The 25280-nt window shown below is 38.2% G+C and overlaps 1 protein-coding gene across 8 annotated transcripts in view; it reads left to right on the top strand.

Moving 5' to 3' along the window:
* The window catches only part of MAGI2 (membrane associated guanylate kinase, WW and PDZ domain containing 2), a 1446279-nt gene that overhangs the window by 975770 nt on the left and 445229 nt on the right, over window positions 1-25280 (top strand). For all 8 annotated transcript variants that reach the window (XM_073238936.1, XM_073238938.1, XM_073238937.1 and 5 more), the window contains one exon: window positions 20262-20472. In XM_073238936.1, the coding sequence (XP_073095037.1) occupies window positions 20262-20472 (211 nt within the window). The remainder of the gene's footprint in view (window positions 1-20261; window positions 20473-25280) is intronic.

Raw genomic sequence — 25280 nt, forward strand, 5'->3', positions numbered from 1 at the left:
GCAAATAGTGACAGTAGGATTTTTTATGTACAATATCATGTCATCTGCAAATAGTGACAGTCTGACTTCTCTTTTACCAATCTGGATGCCTTGTATTTCTTTGTGTTGTCTGATTGCCATGGCTAGGACCTCCACTGCTATGTTGAATAACAGAGGGGAGTATGGGCATCCATGTCTTGTTTCCAATCTTAGAGGAAAAGCTTTCAGCTTCTTGCTGTTAAGTGTGATGTTGGCTGTGGGTTTGTCATATATGGCCTTTATTATGTTGAGGTACTTGCATTGTATATCCATTTTGTTGAGAGTTTTTATCATGAATGGATGTTGAATTTTGTCAAATGCTTTTTCAGCATCTATGGAAATGATCATATGGTTTCTGTCCTTCTTTTTGTTGATGGGGTGGATGATGTTGATGAATTTTCAAATGTTGTACCATCCTTGCATCCCTGGGATGAATCCCACTTGGTCACGGTGTGTGATCCTTTTGATGTATTTTTGAATTCAGTTGCATGTATTTTGTTGAGTATTTTTGCATCTATGTTCATCAGGAATATTGGTCTGTAATTTTCTGTTTTGGTGGGATCTTTGCCTGGTTTTGGTATTAGGGTGATGTTGGCTTCATAGAAGGTTTGGGAGTATTCCCTCCTCTTCTATTTTTTGGAACACTTTAAGGAGAATGGGTATTATGTCTTCTCCATATGTCTGATAAAATTCAGCAGTGAATCCATGTTCAGGGCTTTTGTTCTTGGGTAGTTTTATGATTAATTCAATTTCTTTGCTGGTAATTGGTCAGTTTAGATTTTCTGTTTCTTCCTTGGTCAGTCTTGGTAGGTTGTATTTTTCTAGGAAGTTGTCTATTTCTTCTAGGTTTTTCAGCTTGTTAGCATATAGATTTTCATAGTATTCTCTAATAATTCTTTATATTTCAGTGGGGTCCGTCATGATTTTTCCTTTCTCGTTTCTGATTCTGTTGATGTGTCTTGATTCTCTTTTTCTCTTAATAAGTCCGGCTAAGGGCTTATCTATTTTGTTTATTTTTTCAAAGAACCAGCTCTTAGTTTCATTGATTTTTTTTCTATTGTTTTATTATTCTCAATTTTTCTTATTTCTTCTCTGATCTTTATTCTGTCCATCCTTCTGCTGACTTTGGGCCTCATTTGTACATCTTTTTCCAGTTTCAATAATTGTGATTTTAGACTATTCATTTGAGATTGTCCTTCCTTTTTTAAGTAGGTCTGGATTGCTATATACTTTCCTCCTAGAACTGGCTTCGCTGCATCCCACAGAAGTTTGGGCTTTCTGCTGTTTTTGTCATTTGTCTCCATATATTGCTTGATCTCTGTTTTAATTTGGTCATTCCATTGATTATTTAGGAGCATGTTGTTAACCCTCCATGTGTTTGTGAGCCTTTTTGCTTTCTTTCCACAATTTATTTCTAGTTTTATGCCTTTGTGATCTGAGAAGTTGGTTGGTACAATTTCAATCTTTTTAAATTTACTGAGGCTTTTTTTTGTGTCCTAGTATGTGGTCTATTCTGGAAAATGTTCCATGTGCACTTTAGAAGAATGTGTATCCTGCTGCTTTTTGGTGTAGAATTCTGTAGATGTCTGTTAGGTTCATCTGTTCTAGTGTGCTGTTCAGTGTCTCTCTGTCCTTACTTATTTTCTGTCTGGTGGATCTGCCCTTTGGAGTGAGTGGTGTGTTGAAGTCTCCTAAAATAAATGCATTGCATTCTATTTCCTCCTTTAATTCTGTTAGTATTTGTTTCACCTTTTTAGCTGTTCCTGTGTTGGGTGCATAGCTGTTTATAATGGTTTTATCCCCTTTATCATTATATAATGTCCTTCTTTGTCTCTTGTTACTTTCTTTGTTTTGAAGTCTATTTTGTCTGATACAACACCTGCTTTTTTCTCCTTATTGTTTGCATGAAGTACCTTTTTCCACCCCATCACTTTTAGTCTGTGTGTGTCTTTGGGTTTGAAGTGAGTTTCTTGTAGGCTGCATGTAGATGGGCCTTGCTTTTTTGTCCATTCTGCAACCCTGTGTCTTTTGATTGGTGCATTCAGTCCATTCACATTTAGGGTGATTATCAATAGATATGTACTTACTGCCATTTCAGGCTTTGGATTTGTGGTTACCAAAGGTTCAATGGCAGTTTCTTTTCTATCTAACCATCTAAGTTAACTCACTTATTATGCTATTATAAACACAGTCTTATAATTCTTTATTTCTCTGTCTTCTTCTTCCTGCTCCACTCTTTATATGTTAGGTGTTTTATTCTGTACTCTTTGTGTTTCCCTTGATGGATTTTGTGGATAGGTGATTTTATTTTTCATTTGTAAGTATTTGGTTGGTCTACTTTCTTTGCTGTACTTGTATATTCTCTGGTGACAGCTATTTAGCCTTAGGCATACTTCCATCCAGAGCAGCCCCTTTAAAATACATTGTAGAGATGGTTTGTGGGAGGTTAATTCCCTCAACTTTTGCTTATCTGGAAATTGTTTCATACCTCCTTCAATGATAATCTTCCTGGATACAGTATTCTTGGTTTGAGGCCCTTCTGTTTCATTGCACTGAATAGATCATGCCATTCACTCTGGCCTGTAAGGTATCTGTTGAGAAGTCTGATGACAGCCTGGTGGTTTTCCTTGGTAGTTGATCTTTTTTCTCTCTCTGGCTTCTCTTAAAACTCTGTCCTTGTCTTTGATCTTTGCCATTTTAATTATTAAATATCTTGGTGTTGTCCTCCTTGGATCTCTTGTGTTTGGAGTTCTGTAGACTTCCATGGCCTGTGAGACTATTTCCTTCCCCATCTTGGGGAAGTTTTCAGCAATTATTTATTCAAAGACAATTTTTCTATCCCTTTTTCTCTCTCTTCTTCTATTACCCCTATAATGTGAATATTGTACTTTTTGATTGGTCACACAGTTCTCTTCATATTCTTTCATTCCTAGAGATCCTTTTTTCTCCCCCTGCCTCAGCTTCTCTGTATTCCTGTTCTCTGATTTCTATTCCACTAACAGTCTCTTCCACATCATTCAGTCTGCTCTTAAATCCTTCCATGGTTTGTTTCATTTCTGTTATCTCCCTCCGTAATTCATCCCTTACCTCTTGCATATTTCTCTGTAGCTCCATCAACATGCTTATACCTTTTATTTTGAATTTTTTTTCAAGATGATTGGTTATTCGGTCTCACCAGACCCTGTCTCTGGTGTTTGAGGGATTTTGGACTTAACAAGGTTCTTCTGCTTTTTCATGGTGATAGAAGTGTTCACCAGCAGGTGGCGCATGTGTCAGCTGGGAAAACAAAGTCCCTTCCTGCTTGCTTCTCACCTTGCCTGTCTCCACTCCCTATAGCCTGGCTGGTGTACTGTATCTCCTGGTTACTCTTTTAGAAATAGTTGTATTTGCTGTATTTTCAACATACATATGGTTTTGGGAGGAGAATTCCACCACCCTACTCACACCGCTATCTTGAGAATCCTCTCCAACGTTTTGTTTTATTTAATCCCTTGAGTGTCCATGGGTGGAGTAGTCCTCAGGATGACCTAGGGCACTGGTGGGGTTTGCAGGAGACCAGCTGTGTGCTTCTGCCATGAGAACAGAGCTCCTTTGTGCTTCCTAGCCTCTGCGCCAGTCTCCACTGCCTGTGCTGGGCAGCTGCACACAGGGAGCAGCCTCTGGGTTAATCCCCTTAGCTGCCATGGGCAGGGCGGCCCTCAAGATGGCCTACATCACTGACAGGGGTTGCAGGCAAGCAGCACGTGTTCGCCGTGAGAACAGAGCCCCCTTTTGGTTCCCAGACTCTGAACCGATCTCCGCTGTCTGTGCCAGTCAACTGCACACAGGGGGCAGCCTCTGGGTTAATTCCCTGAGGTGCTGGGGGCGGGTGGAACTCAGGATGGCTTAGGGCACTAGCAGGGGTTGCAGGCGAGCAGTGCATGTTTGCCATGAGAACAAAGCCCCTTTGTGTCTTCCAGACTCTGCGTTGGTCTCCACTGTCTGTCTGTACTGGTCAACTGCATGCAGGGGGCAGCCTCTGGGTCTGGGCCCATTAGCCGTATGCAGGGAGAAGCCTCTGGTTGCTGTGGGCAGAGCTGCTCCCTGGATGTTCTGCAGCAATGGTGGGTCAGCCGGTTTGCTTGCCGTGCCAGTAGGTGGGAATGAATGCAGGCTGTTTATTGCCATGAAAGGGTTTGGAGCTGCATTGCCACCTGGGGATTTAGGGCACCTGAACTTCCTTAACATTCCCATCCTTCTGGGCTGTGTGTGCCTGGACAATTTTATCCCCCTGTTAAACCTGTGTCCCTTTACGACTTTTAAAGCACCTGCTTTTCTTTTCTCCCTGGGCAGCCAGGTGTGAGAACCTGTTGTCAGTCTTGGTCTCGATTTTGCTTTTCCATTCCTCTAATACCCAGTGCTCCCAGTGCTGATTACTTGGGTTGGTTATTTAGCAGTCCTGTGCTTCTACTCCCTCCCCACTCTGATTCTTTTACTCTTGCTGGTGAGCTGGGGTGGGGTTAGTGCTCAGGTCCTGTCTGGTCATGGCTTTGCATCTTACCCTTTCCATGAGATGCTGAGTTCTTACAGATGTAGATGTAGCCTGGCTGTTATACTGTATCTTCTGGTCTCTCTTTTAGGAATAGTTGTATTTACTGTATTTTCAACATATACATGGTTTTGGGAGGAAATTTTCACCACCCTACTCACACCACCATCTTGATAATCCTCTGCAATGTTTTGTCTATATTTTAACAATGGTATACCAGTGTGTATTGAAAATATAAGGGTTGTGTGAGAGCTTTTGAAAAAATATTAACATGTACATGTTGCATACATATTATTCTTAAAATATTTCCCACAACTACTTACATGCCTGTATTTTTATTTATTACTGGACTGCTTCTATAGTGACAGAGAATTTGAATTTTCATAGTCAAATTATTTTATCAAAGAAAAGTTTCATAAGTTTATTTTTTTACTCCCCTTGTTCACAATACCTGTAAAAATGTTCTTCATTGAACATAAGTAGACCAAAATATAATCTGTGCCAATCAAAGTAAAACTTTTAAAAGTGGTTTTCTCTTGATTACTCAGAGGAGGATAATATCTTCTATTAATATATTTGTTAAAAAATGTATTCTCTGACCCTAGCAGTCACTGATTCTAAATACAAATGCTGAAAAATCACTTTAGGTTCATAAAGTAACTTGTTACTGTAAAATGACTTGCTAAATCAACCGTTAGATACCTTCTCTTTTTTTATTCTGAAATGTCTTCGTCTAAATGAATTCTTCTTGACCAGACCTCGTCACTTGACCATTCCTGGTCCTCTCAGCTTGAGGATGGTGGCATTCACCTGTCAAGGCCGGTTCTGGGGTTTCTGGACAGTCAGCAGAGGCCACGCACAGAGGCTCTGTCAGCCTGGCGGGGCGAGTATTTTCTCTTCCATCATGGGAGATGAGAGATGTATAAATAAGGCACTCTTCACCCAATGTTCAAAGATGGAGGGAACACCTCCAAACCAGAAAATTGACCCATCATTCCTCATTCAAAGTCTTTTGACAACTCCTATCTTTTGTTTTTCTATATGTTTATCCACTGGGAACTTTAGGACTGTCTTTGCCCCTCTTTCATAGACATTTACTCAACCCTTCATCTTTGAACCTCATTACTATTTTCTCCAGCACACGGTCTTTGTCCCATCTTTTTCTTCTTGCCATGTACATTCACCAGGAGCAAGACACGTTAAAAAATATTGAGAAAATCATTGCTCAAATTTTAGTTAACACTGCCCTATGTCAACTAAGAGCTGTAATAGTAATTAATATCAGACATCAATTCAAAACACTAGTTGTGTAATTGATGAGACACATTTGGAGAGGGAGACAAGCTTACTGAGATAACTAATTCATTACAAAAAAAGATTGGTAATAATGGTTATAAATAACATAATAAACAACTTTTTTGGATGCTTACTATGCACTCAGAGCCCCAGACCTCTTCATATGTATTAGTTCATTTAATTCTCTTGAGAGTCCTATTAGCTAGATACTATTTTACAGATTAGAACAGCAAGGCACACTACAGTTAAATAATTTGCCCAATGACTGGAATTCATATATAGGAAATTCAGATCCAGAACCCATGCTCTGAGCTGCTGTGCTATCCTGAGTCTTCTATCACCAAATAAAAACCAAATATTAATATATTTCTTAACAAAATATAGACACACTACCACTATTTTACCTTTACATCTTCTGAAGTGGCATTATAAATTTCTACCTACCAGAGACTTCTTATTTCTTTCATTTCTGGAAATCATGTACAAGTAAACTTATTTCTCCCTGTGGATTTAAAAAAATTACTACTGGCTTTGTATTCTGTATGTATATAAGCATCAAGTCTACCCATCTTTAATTCCTTATCTGCTTTACCAAAATGAACTCTTTTCTCCAATGTTTTAGTTTACTCCATTACTCATTTTGTTCATCTTTTCTCCTCTGAACTATGGTTTATGCTTATAAGTATGTATTCCTTTTTCTCTCAGGCCATATCTATGTAAGGGTATGTAATTAAACATATGACTTAAATATGTGAATTACATGTAATTTAAGTATGTGATTTCTCCATGACTAGCATTATTAATGAATACTCACATATTTTATCCTGTTTCCCCATTTTTGCTGAAAATTACACCAGATACATGAATTTAGACTATTATCACCTAGAAAAATCATATAATCTTTTAGTGTCTCAGAAATGTTTCTTTCTCTGACATATGTCACTGTGGTGATGGAAATCAATGTTGTTCTATTCATAGAAATGTCATTCTATCCTTATTAATAATAAAATTTACAAAAATTAAAATTAAATAATGGCAACTCTCCCATTTTTAATGAATGCATACAATGGTTTGAGCATATATTATCTCTAATGCCATAGTCTAGTATATTTACTAAATGAATGTGATGCTAGAATTTAGCTTAAGTACTTAACTAAGATAATAGTTATTTAGTAGTAGTTCAGATTTGGACCCAGGCATACCTCAACTCATCCTCTTCCTGCCACATTTTCTTGGTCTATTAACAGTGGTGAGGACAAGTACTCCTGACCTCCACATGGTAAATCACAATCCTGCAGCTCAGTGTATTTCATCTACATTGTATCCCTTTATATTTGTCCTTCCTTGAGTTCTCAGCAGTGGTGTTAACTCCAATGCTTGCAAAGATGATATATCCTTACATCACCATAAGAGAATCTGTCTTTAAACTGATATTAAAATTCATATTCTCTAAGAAACCTTCCCTTGACATTAATCACACTTATATTTAGACATCTTTATCTCATTAGAGTTGACATCCAGCCCTGTGGTGTCATAGACTCAAGATTTATCTGCAGTCTTCACTTCTCTACTATGTTCCAGGCCCATATTTCTAACTCCTATCCATTGGATTGACCCACCTAAGCATTTCTTTGGCAACTTAAATGCCACTTAAACTCATCTCCCATAAAATAAAAAGCAAACCAACTCAGAAAGTCTTTTACCTGATTTTAAACCAGATAGCTCAGAGTTATTTTTGGTACTTCTTTCCCCTCAAGCTTGATATATATTATTGGGTATAAAATATGTATGTCACTGGGCCTTTAGCTTTTATCTCTTTCTTCCAAATATCCATGCTGCATTCTAGATTCATTGGGGGGGGGGAGGTATTGGTCAACCTCGTATCTGTACATAGTTTCTCACAATGTGCTTATCTGGTACTCCACATATAAACATTGTTGGGAGAAGGCCTACTTTTAGATTTTTACTTGTCTTAGTGATAAGTATATTTTTAAATATTTCAATTTCTTAGTAAATCTTTATTTTTCAGTCAGCCAACCTCTGGAGAATGGTGAAGTTTTAATGACCATGATTAGATTATTCATGCTTGCTTTATGCTATTCAGTGTGTTCAAGAGTGTTCCTTGGTTTGAAAGAGGAGAATCTTGCTCCTACATTTCTTTTTAAAGTTTCTTGATAACTAAAGAAAATTAAGCAGAAGTGTATTTTGTAAAGATATTCTTAGAGATGAGAATTATTCAATTTCTCTTACTGAAAATACCAAAAGTAGTTAGGTGGTCAATAGATAAGTAGATAGACTTTTTTAAGGTTGAACTTCTCTGAAGAAAAGCAAATCCTGTAAACCATAGTAATTGGATTAAGCTTTCTTGGATTTCTTTTATTTCATGAATTATCTGCTAAACTTTTCCGGAAAGTAATTCACTATTATATTGCAGCTTCCCCTCACCAGCTATTAGTAAGCCTAGTGCAAAGAATTACAAATGCACATATATTTTAAAGGCAGCTAAATCTCTCTGTTAATACACACACATACACAATGCCAGGAGGAACAGGGCCCGTGAGAGCTACCTTCGCCAACAAAGGGAATACAGTGTGTGCACACAGAGCCGCCTTCTCCAGGCCCCCAAGCCCGCAATTAGTGCAAATGAACTGCATCTCCCAGAGAGCAAACAGAGTGGCCCTTATGTGATCACCAAGTGGCCTCAGCAATGATCTCAGCTCACCATTAGGGCCCCGCATCCAGGGCCTGTGCCACTTGGCAAACTGACTGTGTATGCACCATCAGTCCTGGTTCTGTGAATGAGGTCCTGTCACTGTCAAAAGAATTATGTCCTCCGTAGTGAATCTCGCTGTTTTTCTGTGAAGAACGGCCCACTCTGAAACCACCCCAACACGTATACCCTGCTTATTTTGGTGTGGGTTCACAGAGACTGTGATGTGTGTATCCACTCAGATCTTTATCTTTTTTTTTCTTTAAAAAAGCTTAATTTTATGATCTTGTTCCCAAACACAGTACTGGGTTTTATCTCTCCATCAGAGGGGTAAATTTCTGGGGCTAGTTTAAATGAATCTTCTAGAATTAGATATTTCATTAACAAACAAGGGGCATTCTATTATTTCTTGAAAGGATTATTTGAAAGTAAAAAGTGCCCTAATTATAAAATGCTCTGAGTATCTAGGTGCAATTATAATGTAACAAAGTAATTACTTTAGAGTTTGTGGTTAAGAACAATAGTAGTAATTGTAACTCCACCATTGGACAAAAAATGAAGTCCTGACTAGTTTCAAGAATGTCACTTTAAATCAAGGTAGACTCAGATCAAGACTGAACTGAAAGCTGTGCATTAGTTAAACCTCTTTACGCCCTCGGACTGCTTCAGCATTTTCAGGAGCTTATACTCAGCCTTTACAGAGTGTGTTTCTCCTTGTCGGAGGGTCCATGTGATGTGTGTGAGATCTGCCACAAGTGGGGCACGCAGGCCATGGACACCCAGGGCAGGGCTCGGCTTCAAGCGGGCAGCACGTTCGGAAAGCTGTGGACTCACTCAAATGTTTGCATGTCTTCAGGTTCTCCAGGTGTTCTCCAAGTCTAAGTTTATTTCTAATCATAGTCATCCATTCTGTCTAGGTCTGATTTTCACATAGTGTTCCATTTTCTTATCTCATATTTCTGCTCTTAGAAGTGATTATAATTTCAGTGTGAAATCCCAGCTCTTTTACTGTCAGACAAAGACTGTGCTTGTTATTTCTGGCTGGGAGCTGGCCTTTGTCTCTGAAGAGGAAAGGTCTGTGGATAAGGTCTCTGCACACTCATTCCTTCTATATGGCTCTATTGTTGTGAATAGCACCCTTATCTTTTTCTTCCTAATTGACTTCTTGCCCTCATCAAAACATACCTTGACTCTGGTTTGGCCCCACAGAATAGCACTTGAATCATTGAGATCAAGATTAAATAGTCTTCTTCCTTTTCTCTTTCAGCTCCTTTGTTCCTAAAACTTCAGAAGGTGATGCTATGTCTCATATAGTACTAGTCTCCTGAATTTTCTCTCAGAATTTTGAAAGCAGGGTCTAAGAAATATCATGCATGTATGCCCCATATTTTGTTTCATATCTCACTTTGGTCTTTGAGTATCTCTAGTACTTGTATCTAACCCCGACTAACCCTAGTTAGTTCAGGATTTGGGGGAACTTGTGTCTATGTGATAGATATCTTCAGAATTCGTTACATCATGAAAATCATACAGCATGTATATTTTAAAGCTGTGAGGTTTCATTTTATTGCCATTATTTCAGTCTACTGTTGTGAAAATGTTAAAAATTAAATAATGCAGAAAGAAGAAAATACACTAATAAAGACAGTTCTTCCTCTTCCCTGTTAATGAGAATATTTTCATAATTTTCCATATTGTTCTTCTTATGCTCTAAACAACTGATAACCAACTGAAGGTTTTAGATATAGATGAAAAATAATTTTGGGGGTTGGATATGTTTTCTTAGTAACTTATGTTTCCCTGGCTAACCTTCTGAACAGATGAGATCCAATTTGGTGACAAATATTACAGATAAAAAGTAATTCCTTACAGTTTGGGAAATTTTCTGCTTTCACAATTGATATGTCATCTCAAAAATCAGAAATACAGTTAATCGTCACCTAACTTTCCCTAATTCTACTATTTTATTCTAGGCATGTTTCTTTCATGGCCTCAAATAATAAAAGGAAATATTTGTTAAGAGACCAGGAAAATTATATGTGTGTGTGTATCTATGTATGTATTTTTTATTATCACAGTGTTTAAGGGCCACCCCTCCTCATTCTCATACCTTGTATGAAAATAACTGATAATACATTGTTTTATATCTTAGAAACACCTTAGGGGAACTAAGGACTTAGAAAATACCAACTAAAGGTTGCTAATCAATGTGCATAGAAAAATCTCTGAAGAAGCAGAAAAATTACTCTTTGCTGGACCTGGATTGCTGGAGCTCTGCAAGTAGAGCAGGAAGGAAAACTACTTTGTACTGTTTTCCCTGTTTGCACTTTGGGAATTGGTCTATGTGCATGTTTTACTACATCAAAAAAAAGTAATTAGTTTTTTAAATGATGAGCAAAAATTCACTAAGCATTCAGTGTGCAAACTTTTTAGCACCCATATTACAATTCCTCTTCCCATTTCAGAAGGTTTAGGAAAAGTAAGGGAAATCTCTAAGAGCACTCTTTGAACAATACCTACACTCTTGACTTCTTACAGCCAGCTGGCTCCACAGAATGCAAGCCGCCACTACATGACTTTTCCCTCTGTGAAGACAGAATGTCCTCCCCCTTTTACTATAGGCTATAACCTATAGTATGGCCATAATAAACCAGTTACAATGATATTTTTCTCTTGTCCAAGAATCAACCCTGAAGTATTGTTATTCATTGATAGGAACCTATGCTTCAAATTTTAACTAAGACCTTTAGCTTCTAGTAGTAAAGCTAACAACATGCTCTGACAGCCCTCACCCTGCTACAATAAGGCTTAGAATCAGTACAACATACTTTTTGATACGATTGCCAAGTTTGCAAGAAAGCAAAGGAAATCTTAAAGCCTTGCCACTTCTACCTCCATGGTTACTACCACAAATGAGCAGAAAGCAGAGTGTAGAGCAATCTGTGCTACACAGACTTGGAAGCCAAGGCTGCCCTGGGGACATATAAGGAGACTAAGCCTTGTGTTAACAGAAATTTGAGAGCTCTGTCTCTGATTCTGTTTTAAATCAGTACCTTCAAATATGCCAAACTGATGGCAAGTTCACAGCTCAGGAGCAGCCCCTGGCTCCCAGAAAAATCAAATGCAGAACTCTACAGGAAATAATACAGAACTTGGAAAAAAAATGTGTGATTTCTGAGGATTATTTTTCCTCCTTTAACTCACTTAACCCCACAGCATGTCTCAACTCAGGAAGAAAAATTCAATTTATGCAAACACCTTTTAAAAAATAAATGTTAGCTTTGTGTGTATCCTTCTTTTTTTAAGCAATTGCAGTATTCATTGAAAACTCCTAATATCTTTTTAAAAAATCTTAAAAAATTGACCTCACTTTTTGTTTCTTTAGGGAGAAACCATTTAGGTTGCTTGACCAATTTAACTATCCAATTTATTTAGTGTTCTAAGTAGTAGAATTCACTGATAATAACATACAACATTTACTGGACACCTTCTGTGTTCTAGTAGATTTCTGTTCTAACTAACTTGTATATAGGCCACATCTAATCCTTATAGGTAGCTAAGCTAATGTTATTATCCCCATTGTACAGTTAAGAAAACTGAGGTATGCACAGTCATTAAATAACTTACTTAACACCACATCACAAAGGACAGATTTGAACCCAGGAGTCTGATACCAGCCTTAGCAAATATGTTATACTGCTTCTTTTGGAGTATGTTTGATGTTATCTGATAATTGCAAAAATAAAAGCAAAGAAAAAATGTTTAATATTGGATTATTCCCATTCTCTTTCCTTATAAACTATAAAGATGTTCCTCAATCTTTTGTGCCCCTTAAATGTTCTCTAGCCATGCTTATTTCCAAAGAAATAATGTGAAGACAGGATAGAAAATTATTAGGCTTATTAAAATTTGTCACATAGCCATTAGAAATATAAATCACAGAGCTCTCTCACAGGGTATAAAACAAATTTTAGAAATTCAAATTTTATGACTGTTCAAAGAAATATAATCATCAGTTTCCTATCTAGTTTAAAACATTATTTTCCCTTCATTTCAAAGGATGGCAATCACAGAAAGCTGAACATTAACTACATGCATAGATAATGTCAAAAATACGGTAAGGTGTAAAATAGGCATTCTTCTTCTTAAAACTGTTTATTCTTGGTTTCTGATTATTCTTTAATAAAACTGGTGGGAACATTCAAAACCATGGTATTCTGATTTATCCTTACTCTTGCATCTGAAAGGCAATGTGTTACATACTGCTAGGACACTAAGCATGTAGCAAATGGAATGGCTACTATACATATTGTAACAACAAAGCCTTTGACTGAACCAGAGACATAGAATTTATGTGGGCTAGACTGAATGCAAAAATGCATACATTTAACTGTCTTCCAGTTAAATGGCTTTCGGTCCCTGTGCTCTGTACAGATATTTGCATTCTTCTGAATTTCTTATGGGAAGAGGAAATTATTTGCTAAATCCAGAAAAACCATTAGGGCAGGAAAGATGAAAGAAATTATATTTCTTAATTCCTCACAATATTAAAAGTATATGTAAAATATGGTTTTTATAAAGCATCTTTTATAGGACTATATATTATTGTCTGTTTTGTGTCTCAGTGGTTCTGTAAAATTTCTAGGAAATTCAACAGTCCTGTCAAAGGGAAGATTTTTTTCATCATTACCATTCTTTAAAAAGACACGTTCCTTTTTTATTGAAATATTCTTTGGTTCCATGATTACTGCAAGAAAAAACAAACAAACCAAAACCTTGCTTTGCTTTGCAAGACATATAAGTCACCTAGAAATGCAAAATGGAATGCTCAAAAATGGCTAGTATTTGATAAAATCTGTTCACTTCAGTGCAAGCAGCTTAGGAAAAAATTATATTTACATATCCAAAAAAATTCATGTTTAGATTTAACAATAAAACCATGATGAGAACTATGTCTTGGAAGTCAATAAGGACACTTCTACATGACTACTTCCTAATCAAGAAATAGCTTCACCGGCTAGAAAAGTAAAACATAAGTGTGAGTTTTTTTGCTCTTCTCCATTGTTGAAATTTAAATAGTCTAGGGCTTCTCAAACCCCAGGTTTGATATATATATGAGATTTGTGTGAGGACATATTTGCACATATGTATTTCTAAGCTGAACTCCATGAGAGGAGGAGAGTGCTGGCTGGAGGGGCTGCACATGGCATGTAAGATCTGTTCTTTCCCATCCTTTATTACTAAGGTCTGTTCTGGTGGCACATCCAGACAATGGAATAGTACTCAGAGCTAAAAAGAAATGAGCTATAAAGCCATTTAAAGGCATCAAATAAATTTAACTGCACATTACCGAGTGAAAGAAGCCAATCTAAAAAGGCTCTATGCTGTATGACATCTTGGAAAAGGCAAAACTATGGAGACAGTGAAACTATCAGTAATTCCCAGGAGTCAGCAGAGAGAGAAGGATAAATGGGCAGAGCACAGAGGATTTCAGGGCAGTAAAATCGTATCTGTATGGCACCATAATGGTGGGTACATGTCATATACAGCTGTCCAAACCCATAAAATGCACATCACCAAGAATGAACCCGAGTGTAAACTGTGATCTTGGGGTGATAATGATGTGTCAGTAGGTGAATCATTTGTTACAAATGCACCATTCTGGTGGGGGACCTCGAGAGGCAGCACAGCCCTGCCCAACTCTTGATGTAGGCTTCCTGGTTTCTGGAGCTGTCAGACAATACATTTCTATTGTGCAAGCCATCCAGTTGGTGGCATTTTGTTTGTCAGCCCCATTAAAGTAATACAAGCCATTTCCAACACATTCTCCTTCACTTCACTGCTTACCCTAGTGCCTGGCACTTAATAGGGTCTCAATAATTAATTATTCAATTAATTAATACCATTTTCCTAGTAATATAGGAAATGTAACACCAGTTCCTTCTCTGACTGAGTTAAATATTGGAGCTCCTGAGACAGCTGCCTTAGGTACTCTTATTTCCATGTGCTATATTGGCTCCCAAGAAAATTGTGTCCAACTCCTTTGTGTCATTGAATATCCTTTATGAATCATTATGGTAGCACTCTATATAGTTACCTGGAGTTGGGGGGAGACACTTCCTCTCCACCCCTTATATTGTCTTACATGTAGGAGAGGGTACTTAATTTGCACTCCCCTGGCCCCTTGACTTACTCTGCCCAGAAGAGGTAGAGTGACTGTTTAAGTGACATGTCTTAGGATAATCTGAAGCTGCTTGGCTCACGTCCTCCTTTTCTTTCTCCTAATGCTGTACCTTGCTCTCTGGGAATAGGGTCTGCTCCCACATGGGAAGTTTGCCTTGGTTCAGTACTGCCTGTGGGTATATAGACCTGATTCTGGGTTTCACCAGAAGTCACTGACTCTCACCATAAACTACACCCCTCAGTTAGCCTTTATGAATAGTAAGTGTGGAAATGCTATGGTTTTCCACTTGCGGTACTCATTTTTTTCCTCTCATTTTGTCCCAATAGTGAAGACAGGTGTTACTTATTACTTCCATTTCAACCCAATTCACAATTTCCTGATAAAAAACTCTTTTTTCTCTCCCTGATTAAGCTCTTCTCAAATCTCTCACCCACTGTAGGTATTAAATTTATGTTTGCTAATGTAATGATTGATCGATTAAATAAGAACAAAGGAATGAATGAGTAAACCAATAAGTTAGATAAACTGGGAGAAATTGGCTCAGTTATCTCTGGCACCTAAATAAATATAATTGTCGACATCTCCAGAGACTCTAAACATTTTTTACCAAGAGATATCTTATATTTCTCTTGAAAATATAACAGTATTATATATGCAAAGAAAAAGTTTATTTGTTCATAGCTAAGCTTCTCAAATGAATTCTCTGTCAGCATATTTCATATTCCCTTTTCATTCATTCTGCAAGCCATTCCAACCTAGCACCCCTGCCCACCACTCCACCTTAGCTACTCCATAACTGGTAGCTCATGTCGTCAGTGACCTCCATGCCATTCATTTCAGTAGATTTTATGTCCTTATCATGCTGGACTGTTTAGAAGCTTTGGCCATAGTTAGGTGTTCCCTCAACATTGCCCTTTGCTTGGCTTCTTTGGCATGAAGGTCACCTGGTGTTCCTACTACTTCCCTGGTAGCCCTTCCTTCACATTCTCTGACTGTTATGACATCTGTCCTAGGGATTCTTGTTCACACTTGCTGCCATGTCTCTCTGGCAACTTCATTCACTCCTATGGCTTAAGCTATAATACAGTCCCACCATATGCTTGTCCATTGTGAGGCTGGCACACACCTCTGTCTCAGCATGCCCATAATTATACCCACAGCCTTCACCACTCCCCACAGTTCTGCTGTTCCTCTCACGCTTCCTCTCTCAGGAAGTAGCTTTTCTACCCACCAGGTAAACCATGACTTCTCACTTTTCCATATCTATCCAGTTTTGTTTGTTTTAAAAATCATAGCAAATCTATACTCTAAAGGCTTTTTCATTCCACCCCTCTCCTTATCTGTGCCACCATCATCTCTTGCCTGGAGCATAGAAGTAACTCCCCACTGGTCCATAAGCATCTACTTTTGCCACTCTCAAATCCCCAGAATAGTTAAGGGAGACTTTGTGGAGAACGAAAGTCTACTTTTGTCATCCCCTTGATTAAGACACATCAATAACCTTCTCATTGCTGTCAGGATACAGTCCCTGAACATACCTTCTAAGGCCTTGCCTAAGCCAGTCTTTGTTTATCTTTCTTTCTCCTTTAGTTTCCTCTGAAAGAATCTCTTGACTCCTTTTTCAAGTCTGATTTGATAGCACGTTGGAAAAAGGGCTTTCCTTGACTCTTTACATGAGATTAGGGGAATGTATATGCATAAGAGCTTTCCCTTTGTTAGTGTTCATTACACTTAAAATTGTTTAAACACTTGGTGTTTGAACATATTTTGAGTCCCTTGAGAGCAAGGATCATACCCCTTTTGTTCACTCTCCTGTCCTCAGTACCTGACACCAATTGAATGCTTAATAAATACTGATTAAATGAATAAGGAATAAACGAATATCTTCAGAGCATGACCTTGCATTTTAACTTCCCAATTGCAACATGACATTTGGAAATCCTAAGAAAGGTGTGTTTTATGTATTGGTAATTACATGTTGTAATAAGGTACAACGAAAAGAAACTAAAAAGAGCAAGGTGCCTTCTCTTACTGCTGCTTCCATACACAGTTTACAAAGGTCAAATCTGTATGAGGAATCAGCTAAGAGACTACGTCAATAGGGGACATATTCTTTTCATAAAGCCTTCGTATTAAGGACAAAGCAATGAGAGCCTGTAAAGTGTTCTTGTGCTTCCTAATTCCTAAAAATACTTTAATATTGCTCTCTGCATACATATGGGGAAAAAATTGATCCAAGCAATGGATTAAGACAAAGATGACACTCTAGTTTACTCATCTTAAATTACCTTTATTAATTTTTAAAGTTATAAAACTGTGTTATATACCTCCAACCTGTTTTCATGCTCATATACTTGCATACAAAACTATATGCAGATGTCTGAGAGAACTTAGTGTTTGCTTATTTTTTAAAAATAGCGTTCACAGTGTCTGTTACTCTGCAACTGGATTGTTTTTTGGATAGTAATGATGAACATCTTTTCCAGGTGAACAGACACACATCTTATTCATTGATTTTAAACTATAAAAACTTTTCTATGATAATGCTAACCACAATTTATTTAATAGTACTCTCATTGGTAAGCATTCAGATCATCTTCAGGGCTTTGCTACTACAAACAATACTGCAACAAATACTATTACACAGGTATCCTTCCACAACACCACCTTTGTTTCTAGAGGACATCTTCTCAAAGTGAGATTGCTGAGTCAGAGTATATGTATATTTGTGCATATAATTTTTTTTAATTAATTAATTTATTTATTTTGTTGTCATTAATCTATAATTACATGAAGAATATTATGTTTACTAGGGTCCCCCCTTCACCAAATCCCTCCCACAAACCCCATTACAGTACTGTCCATCAGCGTAGTAAGATGCTATAGAATCACTACTTGTCTTCTCTGTGTTGCACAGCCCTCCCCATGCCCGCCCCACCATTATACATGCTAATCGTAATGTCCCCTTTCTTTTTCCCCACCCTTATCCCTCCCTTCCCTCCTTTTCTACCCTGTCTCTTTCCCTTTGGTAACTGTTAGTTCATTCTTAGGTTCTATGATTCTGCTGCTGTTTTGTTCTTTCAGTCTTTCTTTGTACTTATTGCCATTGCAGGCTTTAGATTCATGGTTGCCAAAGGTTCAAGGTTAGCTTCTTTAGTATCTTACTGTCTAACTTAACTCACTTATTGAGCTATTTTCAACAATGTCTGGTCATTCTTTATTTTTCTCCCTTCTTATTCCTCCTCCTCCATTCTTTATATGTTGGTTGTTTTATTCTGTGCTCTTTTGTGCTTCCGTTAACTGCTTTTGTGGGTAGTTGATTTTATTTTTTGCCTTTAGTTAGTATTTGGTTGGTCTGCTTTCTTTGCTGTGATTTTATTTTCTCTGGTGACATCTATTTAGTCTTAGAAGTGCTCCCATCTAGAGCAGTCCCTCTAAAATACCCTGTAGAGGTGGTCTGTAGGAGGCAAATTCCCTCAACTTTTGCTTGTCTCGGAATTGTTTAATCCCTCCTTCATATTTAAATGATAATTGTGCTGGATACAGTATTCTTGGTTCAAGGCCCTTCTCTTTCATTGCATTAAATATATCATGCCATTCTCTTCTGGCCTGTAAGGTTTCTGTTGAGAAGTCTGATGATAGCCTGATGGGTTTTCCTTTGTAGGTGACCTTTTTCCTCTCTCTAGCTGCCTTTAAACCTCTGTCCTTGTCCTTGATCTTTGCCATTTTAATTATTATGTGTCTTGGTGTTGTCCTCCTTGGGTCCTTTCTGTTGGGACTTCTGTACACTTCCATGGTCTGATCGATTATTTCCTCCTCCAGTTTGGGGAAGTTTTCAGCAATTATTTCTTCAAATACTCTTTCTATTCCTTTTTCTCTCTCTTCTTCTTCTCGTACCCCTATAATGCAGATATTGTTCCTTTTGGATTGGTCACACAGTTCTCTTAATATTGTTTCATTCCTGGAGATCCTTTTATCTCTTTCTGCATCAGCTTCTATGCATTCCTGATCTCTGGTTTCTATTCCATCAATGGCCTCTTGCATCTTATCCATCTGTTTATAAATCCTTCCAGAGATTGTTTCATTTATGTAATCTCCCTCCAGATGTCTGTAATCTCCCTCTGGACGTCATCCCTTAGCTCTTGCATATTTTTCTGCAGCTCCATCAGCATGGTTATGTGCTTTATTTTTAATTCTTTTTTCAGGAAGACTGGTTAGGTCTATCTCCTTCTCAGGGTTTGCCTCTGTGATCTTGGTCTGTATCAATTTCTTCTGCCTTTTCATGGTGATAGATATATTTGTGGGGAGCTGGCATGTGTGTTGGGTAAGAGAAAGTCCCTTCTTGCCAGTTTGTGGCCTTCCTCTCCTGGGAGAACAACGGCCTCTAGCAGCTTGTGCTAGGCAGCTGCATGCAGACGGGGCTTCTGATCTTGCCCAGCTGCTATGGAGTTTATTTAGCTCTGCAGTTGCTGTGGGCGTGGTCTGCCTCAGTCTGCTGCTCCAATATGGCGGAACCGCATCAGAGGGGGAACAGGTGGGAGGCTGTTTATCGGGGTGAGGTGCCTCCGAGCTGCACTGCGTTCCCCGTGATTCCCAGTTGCTAGACTAAGTGTCCCAGGGCATTTCCGTCCAACTGTGGGGTCCCTGTCCCTTTAAGACTTTCAAAAAGCACTCGCTTTTCTTTGTCCCAGGTGTGTCGGCTGTGGGGACCCACTCACAGGTCTTACTGTCCTGTTTCCTTAGTTTCCAGCACCCCGCACGCACTGTGTGTCTGCGCTCTAGTGCAGATGGCTGGGACTGGGTGTTTAGCAGTCCTGGGCTCCCTCTCCCTCCTGCTCTGACCCCTCTCTTCCCGCCAGGAGCTGGTGCTCGGGTCCCGCCAGGCCAGAGCTTCTATCTTACCCCCTTTGCAAGGTGCTGGGTTCTCGCAGGTGTGGATGTGGTCTGGCTGTTGTCCTGTGTCTTCTGGCCTCTCTTTTAGGGAGAGTTGTATTTGTTGTATTTTCAAAAATGTATGTGGTTTGGGAGGAGATTTCTGCTGCCCTACACACGCCGCCATCTTGGTTCTCTTGTATGTATAATTTTTAATGTTAATAGCCATTGAGTATGTTCCCAAATGATTGAAGAATTTCATTTTTCCAAAACAGCTGTCTTATCCTCATGGTGACATTCTGTCAGTAGTCCACTTCCTCCAGGTCCTGGGTTAAGCTGTCCCTACCACATCTTCTGCTGTGAGGAAGCCATGGTGACTGACGACTGACTCACTGCAGACCTATTGCTCTCTACCCTTAGCTACTTTCCACATCTCCCACTCAATAATCCTTGGACTTCTGGATTATGTCCATGCCACAGGGGTGTCTTGGGAGTAGTACTGGTCAAATGCTTCCATTCCATTTCTCTGCCTGACCCTTCCATGGAGATTTGGAGTCACTCTGTGACTCCAAGTACTAAACTAAAGTAGCTCACAGACCCCCTCCCCACACTCATTCAGAAGCAACTAACCACAAGCCCTTGTTCTCTTGTAGAATCCAGTGAACAGGAAGACAAAAGTGAAGGTGCCTCAGGGGAGACACCCTCCCAGCCTTATCCTGCACCAGTGTACAGTCAGCCTGAGGAGCTGAAGGAGCAGATGGATGATGCAAAACCAACGAAACCTGAAGAGAATGAGGACTCGGACCCATTGCCTGATAACTGGGAAATGGCCTATACAGAGAAGGGCGAAGTCTACTTCATTGAGTGAGTTCCATACATTTCCTCCAACATTGCCATAAAGTTCATGGCAGTATATAAATGATGCAGCAAATGAGCATGTGGTGAAAGTAAAATATTTTTTTTTTGTTTCTGGTAATAGCTTCCTTCTTTGTGGGAGAAGAATGGGATGGTGCCTTAATGCAATTAAGGATCCTAGATTACAGCTATAAATCAAAGAATAAATTAAACAATTCCCCTGGAAAATGTGTAGCTATCATGACTAAAAAGGCAAATCTCCATTTGATATTATTGTTGAATTAGAAATAGTCTACAAGGCATGGGTAAATGTTTGCTCCTTGCTTCCAAGTCGTCCATGTAGTCCAAATGAGGTACCCCTGTATTTTTAGTCAGATTGCCAGAAATGTTTACCATCATGTTCAGTGATGCAGCTATTTAGAGCAAAATACTTGCTTGCCAGTCACAAAAGGAAATGTATTAAACATATACCCCTGAGGTCAGATGTCAATAAAATCATTTGTTTTTGTATAGTTCTTCATACCAATTTTAATTAAATTCCTCTCTATTTGCTGCTTACTGTTTTTATGACTTGCTGCAGAAACTGAAATGCTAATCCTGAATTCCCTGGTCATACTTAACTCAACCTAATCTTTTCTTTCTTTTGGAATTTTTTTTTCCAAGATGAATTTTTTTTATATATTTTATTAATAATATTGAATAGCTTTCCTTTTCATTATCCTTTAAGAGAAGAACTTTTTTAAACAAAATCTTATGTTGAAAATCTTAGCACAAAATTATAATTGTTGATGTGCATAGGACAATTAAAGTGTTCATCAGAAAGTAAAAAGTATTGTTAATGAACAACAACCCTTATTCCCTCAAAGTTTTATAAGACTCAAAGAGAAAAAATAATAGAATCTGAATCTTTCAGTTATGACAGATGATAAAAATAGGTAAACTCTGATTATTCAAGAAAAATATTAAAACTGGATTCCTTTTCCCAACCTGGGGTGATTTGTGACTTAGATCTCCATAGGCAGAATTTAGTTGTGAAATTGAAATGTTACCACATGCCAATATTTAATTCACATGTGAAGGTGGGAGCTTTGATGCATGTGGCCAAGGGAATATATAATGAGGTAATTACTTGGTGCCCTGCTTGACTCCAACATGGATGAGAAATGAATGTTTTGCAGAAAATGAATCACTACTATTCACTTTTTGACAAACCTTACAAGTTTAAAAAATGAATAAAAATATCTTACATCATTTCTTATTTTATCATCAATGACCCAAAGATATCTTTTATCAATTCATTTGAAAAGAAAAAGTCATATAGAATTTTTTAAATGCTCAAAAGCATTGATATCTAAAAAATAATTTTGTTATTGATAACTACAGCATGATACCATTGCAGACCAGAAGTCAATATATAAATCCTGGGTGGGTGGGAGGTCACACATTAATATTCAGAACACTTGATGTTCAGAACAAGAATACAGTTAATATACACATTTTTGTGATATAGGGGGGATAAGGCTATGTGGAAATAATAAAAGGAAACAAGCATCAAAAGTTGATTAAAGAACTCTTCCCTTTAAAATATTTTCAGTAAAGCAATTATAAAAACCCTTTTTTTTGTGATTACAAAAGAAACTTTCCTCATTTAACAGAGTCAGGTTTAAGGATTGGAGAAAAGCGATTTTGGAATACAAGCTGTGCTAATGGTATATAGTAAATGATGAGGCTCTGTCAGACAGAACTCGGGGCAATCTACCCAAATGATTCTGTTAATACTCCACTCAGTCATCCAGTGTCAGAAATCAAGGATTCATAAGATTTTGTCCCTGCTCTCAAATTTATTGTCATGTTGGGGAAGAGAGACAAATAATTATAAACTATTCATTTATGAGTTTTGTAATACTATTCAAAGAAGCCATGTTTAGCATAGACTGAAGAAATGAAAGGAGGCATCATAGAAAGGTAAGATAATGTTGATTTGAAAAGTTGGTGATACGTAGATAGAGCATTCCAGGGGTAGGAAATCCCATTACAAAGACCCAGTCCCTGGTGCATTGGGAACAGCGAGAAGACTCCCCTGTCTCTATGGGAAAAGGGTATGAGTTGATGAATCCTGTGAAATGATTGCTTAGTTTTCATTTGCTGGATCATTAGTGCTTCTGAGAGAAAAGCAGAGGGTTTGTTCGTTTGCCTTCTTATTATCACAGGGAAGGATGGGTGGATTTCCTAGGAGCAGAGATAGGTGGAGGTGGAAAATTAAGATTAAAAAGGAGGAGATAGTTTCATTCGTGGCAAGAAGCCAATGCCGAGGGAGACTCATCCGGAGGTTCAGGAGAAAGACGCCTGGAGTGAAGGCTGCAGCGGGAGAGGAAGGGCAAGGCGGTTAGCTGAGCGGGTACAGTGATGGTCTGCAAGGAGGCTGCTACCCGGTGTAGCATCCCTTGTCCTCCCTTCTTCCGGGACTGGTTTGAGGTCTAACTTTCCTTCCTTCAAAAAGGTTACTTTTGAATCTCTGCGATGAGCTCAGGTGCCACAAAGCAGGGGGAGTCTGTCTTTTTCATCCGGTCGCGCATTTTCACTCCATCAGCACATGTGCTGCAGTTTCCTTTCTCTCTGCCTGCTTTCACTCTGCTTTACTTTTCCCTCAGTTTTCTCTGATTTTCTCCTGGCTACTTTCAGGCTTTGCTCTGGAATGCCCCTTCCCTTCCCGACTACATTTGACAAAACCAGCATTTCAACCGACTGCCATTGATCTGTGAGCACCTTTGCTGTTGACAGTGCACTGACTTGTGTGAATGAAGTCTGTGAGGTATAGAAGCCCCTTGGAAACAGTCTGGTAGAGCAGGACGCTGTGACAGGAGAAGGAGCATGGTGGGACAATACGACTTCCTTGGGGCCTAAGCCATGACATGTCCCAGAATTTCTGGCCCAGAAACTTATAAAGCAAATTCTATTTGTAATATTAAAGTTAGCAGTCCTGACAGCACTAAATTATGTTTTCTACCTTTGTCTTGCATCTACCTACTACTTCAGCATTTTATTAAAAAAAATAATAATAATAAGGGAGAAATGTGGGATTCACATATAAATGAAGTATAAAAATCAAGCAAATAATCATATCTGACTTGATTGTTTATAGTTCATGATGCGTGATCAAAACTGAAAGTTTCTGTGATATGACTGCCCTTGCACTGTTCACCATGTAAGAACTTATTCACTATGTAAGGACTTGTTCACCATGTAAGAATTTGTTCATTATGCTTCAGAAGATTGGAGACTGTTGAGAATTAGGCTTGGGGTTGATTAATGATTGTGCATTGAGTCCCCTATACAGAATTTTATTGTTGTTAACAACCATTTGATCAATAAATATGAGAGATGCCCTCTCAAAAAAAAAAAAAGTTAGCAGTCCTGAAGTAAAGTCAGGTAAAGAAAGAAGATGAAAAGGAAGGGTAGAGTAAGTTCAGAGGAAGGTAAAAAAGTGGGAGGAAAGGTAGAAGAAAAGGAAAATTTTATCTGTGAGGTGAGAGCTGACATCGGTGAAAACTTCCCTCCCATACACACATTCAGAGAGTCACTAAGAGTAATGGAAATACCTCCGCTGGTAAGTAGGTAAGACCCCTCGTTATGCTGTCCTGAATTCTGTCTCCTGTGAAATGAAGATTGTGATGAAACAGAAAATAAGTGAAACAGAGAACGACCCTGTGGTTCTCTGCATAAAAATTTTAAATATGTATATGTCCATATTTAGTTTTGAATAGGTCAAGCCTACCTATGCTGAAATGTTTGTTTAAATACATATTTTTTAAATGCATATATGAAAACATGGGTTTTGAATTAGGGTAAAAAGTAATGTCATTATGTTGTCTTCTATGCAATGTTTTAAAACAATTACTGATTTATTGAGTATTACAACATAGTTTATATGTCCCAGTACTTTACAAGTTCTGCATTTAGAAGATGGTTATTTTCATTGTTCTTAATACTGAACACAGGAGCCCACTGTATTTCCCACAATCTACAGAACTGCTTCCTTTGATGAATGAAAAAAGCAGATTCCTTTCATCATTTTCAGTGGTATTTAATGGGAAAAGGCAAATATCTGAGAAAGTATTTTAAACAACAGTATTTTAGATTGTGAGTAAATACATTATTCCTAACGTACTTAATTGCAATAGTAAATGTCTTACAATTAGCCTCTTTCAAAAGACTTTCAAATGCATAATATTGTTTAAAACCAGTGGTTTCCTTAACTCTTAACATCATCCTCATAAATATTATATTTTAAGATAGACAGTATGTTAATTACAAATTCAAATCATTAATAATAGTTACCACATATCAAGTGCCTACTTTTTCAGGCTGTGTTCAGCTTACCTTAACAGTAATAGCTAACATATTAAGCAGTTATGCTGTGTTCATTTAATTCTCACTTGAGGAAACTGAGGCTTGTAGGTGTAAGTAACTTGCCCGTGGTCAGATGATCAAGAATTGACAAAGCCAGGATACTCTGATTCTATTTGCTGGATGTGTATTTATTGAGCACATGCTATGTGTAGAGAACCATTTTAACCCCTGGGGATAGTCAATGAAACCAACAGGATTTGTACTTTCATGGGATGTAGTCTGTTTCCAGGGTCCTTGCTCTTGACCATTTTGCTATGGTGCCTACTTTACATATATTATATCCTCACCACCCTATAAATGTTGGTTGTTTCCCATTTTATAGATGAGTTTCAGAGACTGAGAACAAATTAACATTCCCAAGGTCTCACAGTCCTTTCACCACGCATAGTCATTGCCATTAGCCCATA

This window comes from Manis javanica, chromosome 6 (genome assembly GCF_040802235.1).
Source record: "Manis javanica isolate MJ-LG chromosome 6, MJ_LKY, whole genome shotgun sequence".
NCBI classification, from domain to species: domain Eukaryota; kingdom Metazoa; phylum Chordata; class Mammalia; order Pholidota; family Manidae; genus Manis; species Manis javanica.